Below are 16083 nucleotides of genomic sequence, written 5' to 3'. Positions count from 1 at the left end.
AATTTGTTTTGTTTTTGTTGTAAACTGTGTGTCTGTAAATAATGTGTAAATGAAGAGCTGTCCTTGTATGCCAGCCTGTCGGGGCCACACACATTGAGAGAGACAGTAACACACACACACACACACACACACACACACACACACACACACACGCTCATCACAAGCAAGGCCTTTCATCGGTCCAAGTGATGGTGGTGCCAAGCCCTTTGTTTAGAATGCATTCATGGTCTGGACATTATTTGCTTGCCCAATTTTGAAGGTAGAAAAAAAGACCTTTCATTTTTAGTTCTGCAAAAAAAAAAAAGAAAAAGAAAAGGAAAACAAAGAAAAGGAGAGCTCAGCAGTTATATCTGATCAGCTTACACAATTTTGAGGTTTTTTTTTTTCCTCACACAATACACAATATGACAAATAATGAAGAGTTAAAGGTTTGGTGAATGCCATCAGTGCTTTCAGCTCCATCAAGAAGCAGAACTGTGCATTTGGCAAAGTGGAAAATTAATGCAACTTCATGCTTGTTCTTGACTTTAATTGCATTTGTACAATCAGTTTGCTGTAAAGCTGCTCTCATCTTGTATGAGATGTAGCTAAGCAGCTGTAAAGTTAAGTATTATTGGACACTTTTGCTTTGTCATTTTTCACTAGTCGCTTTTCCATTGGACATATACGCAAAACTTTACCGATATTTACTAAATGTTGAAAAAACAGAAGTGTGTAATGTCGGTTTTTCCATTAAATCACAAATGCGATGAGTTGTTTATTTATTATTGCGAGATGATATGAGAAGGCATTCCATAAACATGGCGACAAACATAAATATCATGTTGATTTACAGATTCATTCATTATTATTATATATTACCCCTCTATCTCGCACTAAATTTAAAAATGAGTTGGTTTCCTGGTGTGTCCGCACATACCATATTTCTTTTAAAACTCTTCTTCTTCACTTGTTGTAACGTCCGTCAACATCCGTTTTTTTTTTTTTTTCATGTGACTTCAATTGTGGAAAAAGGTCTTTCTGTTGCAGTTTTGCGTGATATACCATTTGCACTACGCCAGAAACCACCTCTTGCCAGCGCAAAAACTTTTAAGCGAAAAACGAAAGTTTAGGCGAAATTGTTGTTTTTCCATTAGGTAAATTTTTATGCGCAAGTTATATTCGCACAATTTTAAGATCAATGGAAAAGTGACTAGTGACAGCCAACTCTCCAGCGTGGCATTGGACTGTACTTGGGGGAAGTGTGGTCCTGTGATTTTACACTGAATAGTCACTCAGAGACAGCAAGATACACAACACTATATCAACTCAAGTACAGCTTCTAAAAGACCCTGAAACCTCCTAAAAATAGAGCCCTTTTACACCCCCGCACTCAGCCGCATGCACAGCATATGCAAACATCCATGTACACACACGAATGCATGCACACATGCATATGTACAAGCAGAAATGCCAACGCACACACACACATTCTACTGCTGCAAGCGTGGCATGCTCAAAACCGCTAATGCAAACATGAGATAATATTAGCTGTATATAAAATGGCAGGTCATATTTTTGAAATACCAACAGGGGGTCATGAACTGCTGCATAAAAGACCATCATAGTTATGAGCCAGAGCTGCTTAGCTCAAAATATACTCCTGGTCTAACTTAAGACCTGGAGAGGTGCCTGCAGTATATTTTTGGGCCAGTGTTTACAGGTATTTTTTCAGTGGCAGCAGTGCCAAGAGGTTAATAGGATACCCACTTTAAGAAGTTCAAATAGACTAAAGTCCGTGTTGTTGAATTTGTGGTAATTTTACCCCAAGGATGGCCACGAGGGAGCCTCATAGAAGAACACCTTTAAAGTCCCCTGAAGTGAGATTTCTTTTACAGTGAAGTTAGCTTACAAAGTTCACATTGCTGCTGATTTTTCCATAATGTATTGATGTGATGTGAGAGAAAAATAATATGGATTAGGAAGGAATCACAGTTAAACGAATCCTGAGCCACAGATTAAATGACAGTGAATAAAGGGAGGGAGAGGAAAAGTGTAGAGAGTGTATATTTATCTGTTTGATTGCTGAAAAATTCCAAATCTTTACATTGTCACCAATATAGTCTCAATAAATTTGATCTTTAGGTCATGTATGTTGCACATTTCTTTTGTAGCAGACTCTGCGAATGTACTGTAAAACTAATGCAATGTTGTATCAGCTCTTTTATGATCCAAACGAAAGACACTATGGCTTATCTTGGCTCCAGTGCATGTACTTTACCCTCAGCTATAAACTCCACAGCATACATCAGTGCAGAACAGGCACATATGGGGTAATATAGTGAAACACTCAGTTTTGTCTTATTCACAGGTGTCAAACACGTGACCCGTGGGCCAAAACCAGCCCACCAAACAGTCCAATCCGGCCTGTGGGATGAATTTGTGGAATGCAAAAACTACACTGTATCATAATAACCTATAAATAATGGAAATCTTACTCTTTTTCTTGTAAAAAAAAAAAAAAAAAAAAAAAAAAAGTAAAATTATATGAAAATATTTAAATTTACAATCTATCCTTTTATAAAAAATATGAACAACCTGAAATGTTTTAAGAGAAGTGTCATTTTAACAACATTCTGATCATTACTAAATGTTTATGTATTTGTAATTGTAATGTAAGTTGGAATGTACATGTGTAAATGATAAACTGAGGCAGAATATTGTTAAAATTGCACTCGTTTTTTTTTTTTTTGTTTTAAGACATTTCAGATTGTTCATGTCCTTCAGATTTTCAAGGAAACTTTGTAGATGTAAACATTTTCATAATGTCTTTTACACTTTTCACTGTTATTATTTTACTGGTCCAACCCACTTCAGATAATATTGGGCAGAATGTGGCCCCTGATCTGCAAATTATTATTTAATTTATCTTATTCTAAGTGTTCATACATCTGTAGACATGCTTATTTCTAGATGTAATAATCTTAATTGAAGAACTAGAAGCACTCAGAGAGCGCAGACCTCCGCCAAGGCTGATCAGTGGCCCCCCCCGTGGGCCCCCCCACACCAAGGAGGTTATGTTTTTGCCAGGGTTTGTTTGTTTGTTTGTTTGTTTGTCTGTCTGTTTGTCTGTCCGTTAGTGTGCAACATAACTCAAAAAGTTATGGACAGATTTTGATGAAATTTTCAGGGTTTGTTGGAAATGGGCCCCCCCGTGGGCCTCCCCACCCCCGATCACCACCAAAATTTAATCATTTCTTCCTTAGCCCATTTCCAACAAACCCTGAAAATTTCATCAAAATCTGTCCATAACTTTTTGAGTTATGTTGCACACTAATGGACAGACAGACAAACAAACAAACAAACCCTGGCAAAAACATAACCTCCTTGGCGGAGGTAAATATGGTCAAGTGAAAATATCTAGCTGCATGGACAGATATTTCACTTGTTTTGAGTACCTTTTTCCACAGATTTAGTGTTATGTTGTTTTTATTGTTGTTTCTTGTTTTTTTTTAATTTATTATTTATTATTATGTTTTACTGTTATTATCAGGTTTTATTGTTTTTATTTTAATATAGGACTAATTTTTAAAGGAATTTTTACAACGTACATTGCTGGTCCTGAGTACTGATTTTGTTTCATGTATATACATGTAATGAGAATAAATTGAACCTTGAACCGTTTGGACACCCGTAATTAAAGGCTGATTTTTTTCTGTAAAAGGGTGAAAGGCATTTGATCAATTATGACATGAATACTTTTCCTTTATAACCAGTGACACTTCATCCCTTGCTGCTTGTCGATGTTGTTTACTGTGGGTCTATGTGGGTTAAGAAGTACTCTGTGCTATATCTGTCTTCTCAGAACCTCATCTTCCTCTCCTTCTGTCATCCTTCCTCTCATGGACCTTCTCACCCTCCCCTTCTTCTTTTGTAGTTTTCCACTAACCTCCATTTGTCTGCTTTTGTCCCACTTTAGGTTCCCCTCTGTCCATCTTCCACCCAAACTGATCTGACCACACAAATTCTACAAAAGAACCAAGAAGCGCCAAACATGGCTGTGGCCGGATGTCCAGATTACTTCCTGCATCATCCAAATTATCAGGTAAGAGGCAATTTCCTGCAGAGGTTTTTCACGATCACTTTGAAACCTGTCTTTAAGCGGAATTTACATGCTATTGGAACAACTCGGCTAGGGTTTATATAAACAAATTGCTGAATTTAAGACTAGCAACAACCTACCAAAACCTTATCTAATAATAACACCGTTTAAAAATATAGAAATGCGCCCTGGATCCTGTCACGTTGTCTGGAATTACACTTGTATATCCAGAGTGCAATGCTAACACTCTCATATCTTCAATACTGAGAATGTGTTAGCTGGAATTGAAAGTATTTAACTGTACAAACCAGTCATCTTCTAATTTACGGATTTAAGACAGGAAACTAAAATTAAACCTTCTTAGCGATGCTCCAGATTTGATTCCAAGAATTCCAAACAGTCATCACGGTCTAAATTCAGGCTAATATGATCCTCACAAACATCCTTAAGAATACATTTGGTACATTAGATAATATACGCTTTACAAGGCAAGGGAATAAACTCCATATCTGTGTAATCTCATCCTGAATAAAGAGTGTAGGTCAGTGCAGTCAGAGCATTCCACCACTGTGAACACATATAATTCACAAATTACTGCAGGGTGGGTAAGTATGTGTAAGATGTTGGTCCAACAGACTTATAAAAGCATCTTCTGTGGCCCACACCCCCAGGTGATGACTGATCTTTTAATTCTGCTGCTGCGTTGTAGAAACAGGGCCCTTTATGTAAAGTTTAGTGTCATATCACGTGTTTAATATCGAACCTAATTATTAACAGTTGTCCCAGTAAGAGAGCGAGATAATATATAGAGCAGGGGTCGGAAACATTTACTGTCTCAGGAGACATTTATGCCCAGAGAGGAGAAAAAATATCTGTCTGGAGCCACAATATTTAGGCTTTTTAAGTGTAGACACTATACCCTCTTTAGTCTAAATGAGCCCATTAGGTTTAATAGTAGGTCTAAATGTTCATTCATTCATGCTCTACCACATGACCACTGTATGATACTGTCACTGTTGATGACTAGGGGTGTGTATTGGCAAGAATCTGACAATACGATACAAATCACAATACTAGGATCACAATACGATATATCACAATATATCATGATACTGTTAAAAAGGCAATTTTTTTGTTTGTTTCTTTTTTTTTTTAAGATTATTTCCTGGAAGGATTGAATTACGCCAGAAATATGTACAAATACTAAACATTTTTTATTTCAGAACAGGATCTAATACTATATAACAACATTTTTCTAATTCTCCTAGTTTCTAAAGGAACTAACATCTGCCTCTCAGACAGTAAAAAGTGCTTTAGGATGCTTCAAATAACCATTATTTAATAAAACAGTGTTAAATAATATTAAATAAGATAAAAACAATAAAGAAACCCAAAAATAAACCTCCGCCATATCTGCATTTGAATGAATAGCTAAAAATATCGATACAGTACTTTTTAATATCGATACAGTATTGTGAAATGAAATATCGCGATATATTGCAGAACCGATATTTTCTTACACTCCTACTGATGACTATTTGCTACTTAGATTTGCAGTTTATTTACAGTGTTGGAACATCTTAGTGCATGCATGAAAATGTAGAACTACACTGAAGTCATTTTATTACCTTTGTGCTAATTCAATAGCACACGTTTCATGGTTTAATGTCTCGTGTTATAAGATTCAGGGAAACAATTGATCGATTGACTTCGATAGTCATCAATATTCTTTCAGTTATATCGACTCAGTGATTTCTTAGGCTACGTTCAGACAGCAATTCAGATTTTTTGGTGAAATCAGATTTTTTTTGTCGGCTCATTCATATTACACATTAAGTGCGACTTCTGTCAGTTTTGAGTATGAACTGAATACAACCCTGAAGTGACCCACATGCACAAAAGAGGTCCTGACAGAATATGTGACCACACAGTAAATGCGACCTGGCCGTTCAGACTGAAGTGTCATGGCAAAATATCAGATACGTATTGGATTTAGGACCAGATGTGAAAGTGGTCTGTGTCAGATTTGAAAAAACAGTCAGATTTGTGCTGTTCAAACTGCCTTTAACAGATCGGATACAGGTCACATATGGGCAAAAAAATCAGATTTGGGCCACATTTGCCTGCAGTCTGAACGTAGCCTTAGATTGATCCACCTCAGTTCACATACCAACACACTGGCACTGTTTGCTCCATAACGTTCACATCACATGTTTCATCAGAGGACGTGTAGGTGGACGTCCTCGATTTGGTGACGCATGATATTTGACATTTTTATGGCCCAGTCTTTGCAGAGATTAATAATTTTTAAGCAAAGCTGCTCTGATATTACTATAAACAACTCTTTCATGTATCACTGTCTGTCACGAGGAGGTGGTTGAAGCTTTTCTGATAAAGCAAGTAGCAAACGACTTTGTCCTCATGCTAAATTCTTTCAAAATTTATCCCATTACATTTATTTTTCTTTTAATTTTCAATCAATGATTAGGTACTGTTGCTGAGTTCAACTAAATTTGCACTAAACATTTCAAGAGATGTTAAATTATGTTCTGTAAAAACACTAATAAAGAATATAAATGGAAAACCATTAAACCACATGCTCCACAGGATTTTAATTACCCAAATGACTTGACTTTTGCACATCAGGTTGAAGGTTTGCGTGATTCATTCACATCTGCCTGTGCAGATCAAAGGGCCTCCAAACATTTGTGTTAGGCCAGTAGCAATATTAGCTTGATCAAACGGCAGCCTGTCTGCTTGTCATCTGGGTCATGGCTTTATCTATGACCTCTGACCCTGGAGCTAGTGGACGGAGAGTTCAGCCTGTTAGAATTTCCCGGATCTCCACAGCTTAAAGAGACAGGCTTTCATGAGACCATCGATCCTCACCAGGGACTATGTGTGTGCCAATGTGTGTGTCTCTGTGTGTGTGTGTGCTTGTCCTTGCATGCTTGTATTTGTATTAGAGCAGTGGTTTCCAACCTGTTTTGACCCGTGACCCCATTTTAACATCACAAAGTTCTTGCGACCCCAAACATTCAATACAGAGACTTTTTTTTTTTTTTTTACTAAAATTTATTTTTTTTGGATCATGTAATAGTTTGCTCTACTATGTTACAAATAAACGTTAAGTTTAGACAACATTTAGTCTATATAATGTGTATTGTTATGGACGGAGGTAGAAAAGCCAGGTGTAGATTACTGCACAAAGTGAGAATTTTATTTTCCTTGGTCAGGATATGTACAGTCAGTCCAGCTTGGATTTACAAGGCTGACAATTAATCCTGAATAAACAATAACTCAAACTATGAATTATGAAAGAGCTGCAGCATCTGAAACTGACCACAATGAACATTTGAAAGATAAACAGTACCATAGTGCTGCAGTTTCAGCTTCACAGTTTGTCATGTCTTTTATGGATTATGATTGTCTCTCAACTCAGAATATATATTTTTATTAGTATTTTTTTTTTCTTTTTTTAAAAATACCAATTACTAGAAATTTCAGGCGACCCTATTTGAATTCCAGGCGACCCCACGTGGGGTCCCGACCCCAAGGTTGAAAAACACTGTATTAGAGTGAAATCAGGGATAATGATGTGAATATTACTTCTGAGTTTCCACCTTATTGCTTCAACTGCAAAGATGAATTGTGTCGCCAAAGAAATATATATAGGCCTATTTTTTTTTTATTTTTTTTTAATTGAAAAACTTTTTATGTTTTTTTAATCTATTCTTGTATTTTATTATTTTTTGGGGTTTTATTTATTCTTCTGTGCAGCACTGTTTTCTTTTTTGTACAGTTCTGTGTCTTTTAATCTGTTCTGCATTTTATTCTTCTTTCTTGGTTTTAATTATTCTTCTGTACAGCACTTTGGTCCACTGTGGTTGTTTTACACTGCTTTACAAATAAAGTTGGATTGGACTGGATAAATGTGTTGTGAAAAAGGGTACATTTTTAATGAGGCATGCAGACTAAAACAGAACACTTAATAGAACTAACCCAACAAAAATAAAACCGCACAAATTGGGCAGTGATTTGCAAGCGAATTTACCAGAAAAAATGAGCATATGGCAGGATATATGACCATGTAAATGTATTATATAGACATTAATTACACTTGTAGTTAGTTCTCAAACTGCATCATCTCGTCTCACGCTTTATAAAATTATTAAAGGGATCAACCGGAGTAGAGCTGAACAGTATATTGTTTGAGTATCGACATCGAGATGTATGTGCGCGCAATAGTCACATCGCAGGCAAGGTTATTATCGTTAATGAAAACTAACGAAATGACGAAAACTAGAATTGTGAAAACATTTTTGTTAACTGAAATAAATAAAAACTATAAATAAAAGAAAAAAACGATCACTAACTGAAACTGTATTGTGTATTTACAAAACTAACTAAAACAAATAAAAATTATGGATAAAATTCCCTTCGTTGTCGTCTTTGTCAATGTCGGATTGATACGAAATCGATTTATTTCACTCTAGCAATTTTATGTAGTGGCACCATATGACACTTGACAGTCCATCACTTGTGGTTTCCAGTCGTCTTCTGGTCCCCACTCTACCTGGAAACATGGAGACTAAAGTTGGGAGAAAGCAGCAGAGTCCTGTCTGGGATTTATTTGAATTCGACGGAGAAGAAGAGAAAAGATACGACAAAACTAAAATTAATACTAAAACTAAACTAAAACTAAGCATTTAGAAAAAAATGAAAACTAATAAAAACTAGCAAACCTGCTCTAAAAACGAATTAAAACTAACTGAATTAGAGGAAAAAAAGTCCAAACTAAATAAAACTAAACTAGAATGAAAAATCCAAAACTCTTATAACCTTGATCGCAGGTCCTGCAATGTAGGAGGCAAATGAACTCAACGTGTTCTCAACTAATTTTAAGGGTATGTGACACACATTGCACGCAGCGATCCACCAATCACAATCGTTCTTAATCAGTTTGGAGTGAGTCGCTGGTAACAACATTGAAAAATGAGCAACGAACAAGAGAAAGCCTATACATGATATATTGTTCTTTGGTTCTGCCCTACTTAACATATTGTGCAGAAAAATGGGGGAATGCAGGAAAAGCTAGTATAGATACATTAGGGTCAAAACACAGTAATGTCCCATCAGAGAGTGAACTTTAATTGATTGCCATTCCAACATTTATTTCAATATTAAGTAGCTCCTTGTTTTAGGTAATCCCTTATGGTCCAACTAAAGTAAATATGAATTTTTAAGAAAAAATGTGGGTCATTTAGCGACACTAATCTGTCAAATTGTCTCTAAAATGTCTCGTCAGAGAGATTTCGAATACCGTGTTTTGACCCATTAGTAAAATTACAAAAAAAGAGCAATTAGAATAATTAATAAAGTAGGATATTTTAAAGCAACTAACAATTTATTTATTCAACTTAATACCTTAAAATTGCCGGATATTGTATATATTAAAATATTAGAAATGATTTATAAAGTAAAAAATAATATTGTTCCAAATACCATTTAAGACTTCTTTAAATTAAGAGAGTAATTATAATTTAAGAGGTCTTTATATTTTTGAATGTATGAAAGTGAGGACAAATGTGAAATCCAGATGTATTTCGGTTGTGGGTGTGAAATTATGGAATGGACTCGATGATGAATTTAAGTTGTTCACTTCTCTGAAAAAGATTAAAAAATGCCTCAAGTATATGATCATTCAGGAATATTAAGTGGACATGGTAGATGTGTTTTTGTTTTGTTATTGATTCTTTTGTTATAATGCGAATTCTCGATGATGTACACATTTAATTTAATGTAAGTGGTGTGTCAGGTGAAAAGGATAGGCAAAAAATAAGCTTCAGCCTCTGGCCTATTCCTTTTTGGGTTTTTGTGTTAATTGTGGTGGTTGTACTGTGTGTGGTGATTACTGTACAAACCAAAAGTAAACCATTCATTCGTTCATTCATTCAAAATCACTGTAAATGAAGACTTGGTGCCAAAAAAGAAACACAACTAATTTGTTTGACCATTTACGTCGGCACCACACAGCTATTATATCTTCCTGAGTATTTTTTCATATCGCAGGGTTAAAAAAAAAAATCGCAATGTCAGTTTTTTCCAATATCGTGCAGCCCTACACCAGAGATTTTTATAAGACAAACTTTTCACCTTTTGCCTGCGGTTTGGGATGACAACATAACTGCAATACATTGACCTTAGTGTATGCAGAGCGTTGCACATGCACATGCACACGAGCACATCGTCATTCTCGGTTGTTTGCAAAGCATTCAAGTATAACAGATGTACCTCCACTTGCAGAATGAGAAAAGTCACTTGCTGTGAAAATTCCAGGGTCGTGGAAGATTTGTCCTGACAAAACTACACAAGAAATTCAAAACAGATGAAAGTGAAGATAACATTCATCCAAAACCTAAGGCTGTATATCAGCGCTTTAATCTTGTTTCTGTTCTATGATCCCGACTGGTGAATAAATAAAGGTGTGTGTGCAAAGCGAGGAAAACGGTGATGAGGTAATACCTGTGTGAAAAAGTGAACGTTAGTGGCAGGGTGACTGATGATTAAAGCACCTTTCATTTAATACAAAAGTACTTTACTATCGGTGCACTTCTTTTTTTTTAGTGTATTACACATAAAACATGAGGTAGACTGATATGTAAGCAGAAATCAGAAGTAATGTGTTTGCCATACAATCATGCCAGCACTAGAGGATAACACTTAACTGTGAGAGAGTCTGAGACGGGTAGATTCATTAATCTGGGGCTTTTTTCTTTTTTTCTTTTTTTTCCCCATAAACCATCAGCAAACTCCATTATGACAGCGCTGCATTTGTTAACTTGAGCTTTCAGTGGATGAATAAGATGTGTGGGGCTGCTGTGTGAAGACTGTCAACTTTATTTTAGCGTGTTTTTACTCGCCGTACATTGACCCCAGTGAAGACGTCAGAGTGTTTATTTGTTTGATATGCATAGTTTTACAGCTGAGGGTCAAGGGGTGACTTGAGTAATCTTTTGTTACTGTAATCCATGCATGTATGAGAAGAATACAATGTAAGTGGTGAGATGTCACTTTAATAAGTATTACCTACTAGGGATGTAACAATATGAAAAATTCATATCACAGTTACTGTGACCAAAATTATCACCGTTATCATTATTATCACGGTATTGTTGAAATTGTGCTCAAAATGTTCAAAATTTCTAATACACACTGAAATAATTTAACCAAGTTGTATTTAAAAAAAACAAAAACAAAAAAACAAATAAAATAATTGGCGCAATACACTTTTTGTAGGCAGAAACATTCAAACATTAACCCTTAGTGGTCTGAACCTATTTTGGCCATTTTTAAGTACTTTTGATTTTGCCTTTATATACTATATAAACAAATATTTACTATACCCATGTTTGGGATCTTTCTTTTCCAGCACAACTTCATCTATCTCATCTGTCTATTATTTTTTCACTTTAACCTACTATATCAAAACACAAAAAAATATAAAATCCAATTTGAAAAATGTATATAATTTATTGCATAAATAGCACACAGATACTTAACAAACCTTTTCACAGACTTTAAAAGTGAATATTGGTTCCAAATATTAGGTATAGAAAATTAAAATTGTAAAAAAATTAAAACTATACTCAGATATTTGATATAAAAGCAGATCTTTACATAGGTGTTTTCTCTGGAAAAGTGCGGTAATCAAACACGGTTATCATGATAATTAGAATTTAAATGGTAATACTAGCCGTCGGCAGTTTTACCGCGGTTTATTGTTATACCGGTAATCGTTACATCCCTATTACCTACTTACATGTGAATTGCACTCATGTCATATAATGTAAGTTTTCTGCCAAAATGTAAAAAAACAAACAAACAGATGATTTAAAGTAGTGTTTTTTAATCTTGGGGTCGGACAAAACTGAAGCACTGTGGTACTGTTTATTTTTCAAATGTTCACTGTGGTCAGTTTCAGATGCTGCAGCTCTTTCGTAATTCACAGTTTGAGTTCTTGTTTGTTCAGTATTAATTGTCAGCCTTGTAAATCCAAGCTGGACTGACTGTACATATCCTGACCAAGGAAAATCAAATTCTCACTTTGTGCAGTAATCTACACCTGTTTTTTCTGCCTCCATCCATAATAATATACATTATATAGACTAAATGTCATCTAAAATTAACATTTCTATGCAATGTAGTAGAGCAAACTATTACATGATCAAAAACAAATTAATTTTAGCAAAAAAAAAACAAAAGTCTCCATTTTGAATGTCTGGGGTCACCAGAAATTTGTGATGTTAAAATGGGGTCATGAGACAAAAAAGTTTGGGAACCACTGGTTTAAAGGTTTAATATGACTAGGAGGTATTCTCATGTGCAAACCTTCAACAACATTTCTTCCTAGTCAAAGGTCTGTCAGGGCCGGCTTATCCGTGGCTCAGCTCTGCTTAGAAAAGAGCTAAGTTTCTACAGTAGAAACAAACAGATAAATGAAGCACTAGAGCAGACACTAGAGTGACCTCCTGATCTCGTTCTAGATAATTATGTAAGAAGGGATTTCCACTTGCTGTCTAGTGTTTACTCACAGAATGCTATAAGTGGACGCAGCGCTTTTGCAGACCATGCTGGGAATGGTCTGCCTCTAACTGGCTTTGTGTTAAATTAAGCAGAATTCTTAATTTTGAGGTTAAAGTTGAAAAGTTTTTTCCCATGTACTTTTTATTGGAATCAAGGTAAAAAAAAAAATAATAATAATAATAAAAAAAAAAAGAAGTGACAGTCATACAGTAAAAAAAACAATACTTTTGGATTTTTCACATATGATACACTACAAACAAAAAGTTAAGGATATTTTAAATTTTTGGGCTGTTTTTTTCAGTTGGGATTCTTGCACAGTGCTTTTACTTTTTTTTGTGTGAGTTGAATTGAAACACATTTTTTTAATGACCAGACATAGTTTTATTTACAAATGGCAAAAATTACAAAAAAAAAAACCCAAAACATTTTGTTTGTAGTGTATATACAATTCCCACCCCATCCCGCCCTGCAAAGGTAGTGCATCCCAATCTGACATTAAATAAATAAATAAACAAATAAAAGCAATACTATTAGTAGGCATGACACTCATCAGGCTTAAATAATTAAAGAAAAAGAAAATAAGAGTGGAGTTGGACTACAAGACAGATTTGAGAGCAAATAAGGTTGTGTTGGGCTGGGTAAGAAAAGTTGAATTTTAATGGAAACTGCTAAACCTGATCTAGTTATTTTTTACTGATACCTTCTTAACCAGAGGCTTTTTAGGAAAACTTAGTCCTGCTACATATTCAATCCCTGGTCATAACATTTAACCTTAGTCTGACCTTTTCTAAAAGCGTAGCTTTGACATGCGTCTCAGTCTTTTCTCTCTTGTTTGAGGCCCAACCTCCAGACCTTTGTGTCTGTCCTGCTTTCAATGCCTTAACCTTGCCTCTGGCCTTCCATCGACCCCTTTTAAAAACCTGAACCTTCAACCTCTAGACTTTTATTTGGAGTTCCTTTCAACTTCATCAAAATGAAAGGATCCTTATACGCTCCTTGTCAAAACTTGGCCTACCCTCCGTCCTGGTTGACCCCTCTTTAAGAGTGAAGTCACTTGTGTGCGTATATATGTGTCTGTCTGTGTGTGTCTGTGCTATTGTGTGTGTGTTTGTAAAAGAATAACACTGAGAATGACACTAAGAAGGAAGCAGAAATAAAGCTGTTCTCTTCTTTTCTGCGTTATCACAGTTTGCCTCTCCTCTCTGTGCGGTCTCTAACCTAAACTCAGACCTGGCATAGCTGAGAATTATGCTAAATGGCCTCTTCCAATAGGCTCCAGTTAACATTCTACTGATTGTCTATAGGAGCATCAAAAGCCGTCAGGGCTTCAGTTTTTGTGTGAAACATCTACAAAAGAGATCAAGGTGTGCTTTAAACCACTGAAGTCCCTCAATATGTGTGTGTTAACTCATTTACTCCCAGACAGCTGTATAAAACCGCATTCAAGACCAGTATATGGTGTGAAAGAATCCCTACATTTTTTGCTCAGTCGAGCTTAACCATGACCATCCTGTCCTCCACACACACACACACACACTGCTGCTGTAACATCCCACTGACTGAACAGTGTCGCTGTACTATTTGGGTGACTGGGTAGGGATCAGTCACAGTCTGGTAGTTGGATCGCCAGACGCTGTGCGCTGATGATGCTGTTCGCTATGTCACTAAATCAAATGGGGTGATGTGGTGGTTATTTCATTATTTTCTTTTATTTCAAAAGCAGGTTAGTCCCATTAAATTCTAAAACCTCTTTTCAGTCTGGCCTAGACGGCTGGAACTCAAGACAATACAGGGACGAACAATACAACGTAATGATTGGATGCGGTTGGGTTAGTTGGTATAGAAGAGGGGTTGGGGGGTTCGCAGAGGGAAAAAAAAAACATATATTGAACGTCCAGTTATAGCCAGCTCAGTATGGATGTAGGGACCAGAACAGACACTATATATATTTTGGGGAAATTTATCATTGAATCATGGATGATAAATATTCCTTTGCTGGACCTTGAAAAATGGAGACGTCCGAGTGGAATTCTGCTTTAAGCTTTGCCTTCACAGTGAGTCTTTTTTTTAATTTTTTTTTTTTAAATCAGGCTGTCAAATATTTTATTAAACTGTCACAAATGTAGGATTGTAAAATATATATTATAGCTTTTTTTTTTAACCCTTTCATGCATGAATTGTGAGAGCCGTAATCAAGATTTTTATTCCTCGAGGCATTAAAAAAACAATGTGATAGAAGTTGTTTTTACGAACCCATTTTTCATGGAGTTGCAAAAATGTCCACTCAGCTGGACGCCGTGCTTTAAATTTTTGAAGCAAAGAAACGTATTTTTCTGATAAACTGTGTGAAAACTACGAAATGGAAACATTTTAATGCAGATAATCTGATGTTTTCTCACATTTTAACATACACTAATACTAGTCATTTCTCACTTCATGGAGATAAAATGCAAAAAAAAAAAAAAAGTAAAAAAAAACCCTGTTAATTACAGTTTAATAACAATAACTAGCAATTGATTTCCACTCAAACATGTTAGTGCAGATCAGGTTTATCAAGAACAGTAAAGTTTACTGTAACAGTATGAATATCAGTGTATGGGATGGTGCATGCACTGCAAAAATCTAAATCTTACCAAGTGTATTTTTCTCATTTCTAGTCAAAATATCTCATCACACTTAAAATAAGACATAATCACCTAAAGAGTAACTTTTTTTTTTCCTTAATTCAACCAAAAAAATCTGCCAGTGGAACAAGTAAAAATTATCTTGGTAAGATTACTTGAGATCAGATTTTGCAGATCTATTGTCTATAAATCAGTTCTTCTATCTCTCTGAAAAGTTCCTCTTTAGGTGATTATGTCTTATTTAAAGTGATGAGATATTTGGACTAGAAATAAGAAAAATACACTTGGTAAGATTTAGATTTCTGCAGTGTGATCGTCCACTGTGTTCGCTCATATGGAACTAAAACAACAAAATCCATGAATATACAAGAGAACAGCTGTCCACTGTAGTGACCACTATGCATGAAAGGGTTAATCTCTAGTGATGCATTTTACAGCACTGAAAATAGCTGGAAGTCATCCTGTTGGTTTAGAAATGTTATATGAATTTAATGTAAAGTCTAAAAATAAAAAAACCTACCATAAAGTAAAATAGCTGCTTAGATTTTACTCTATTTGTTCTTAAAATGCATCGTATATTTGGTTTTTTTTAATGAATAATCAATGGGAGAAACGAGGCAAACAGGAAATGCTACTAATTTTGAGAATGTCAAAATACTATTAATAAAATGTTATATTATATGAGATATTTAAGTGTAAAAATGGTAGTGAAAGCTCTTAACATGACTCGTTAAATGAATCACTGATCAGAAAAATGACTATGGATCTACATGTACAGGTGCGCAATAGTCA

At 35.3% G+C, this 16083-nt stretch overlaps 1 protein-coding gene across 4 annotated transcripts in view; it reads left to right on the top strand.

Moving 5' to 3' along the window:
- The window catches only part of grb10b (growth factor receptor-bound protein 10b), a 112664-nt gene that overhangs the window by 22137 nt on the left and 74444 nt on the right, over positions 1 to 16083 (top strand). For 3 of the 4 annotated variants that reach the window (XM_030157605.1, XM_030157603.1, XM_030157604.1), the window contains one exon: positions 3959 to 4084. In XM_030157605.1, coding sequence (XP_030013465.1) covers positions 4034 to 4084 — 51 coding nt within the window. In that variant the 5' untranslated portion in view covers positions 3959 to 4033. Of the gene's footprint in view, positions 1 to 3958; positions 4085 to 14661; positions 14722 to 16083 lie in introns of those variants that run through there. The other variant, XM_030157606.1, reaches the window with a different exon arrangement.

Source organism: Sphaeramia orbicularis, chromosome 16 (assembly GCF_902148855.1).
Source record: "Sphaeramia orbicularis chromosome 16, fSphaOr1.1, whole genome shotgun sequence".
In the NCBI taxonomy this organism is placed as follows: Eukaryota; Metazoa; Chordata; class Actinopteri; order Kurtiformes; family Apogonidae; genus Sphaeramia; species Sphaeramia orbicularis.
Note: the sequence above shows the minus strand (reverse complement) of the source record. Positions and strands in the feature narration are given on the sequence as shown.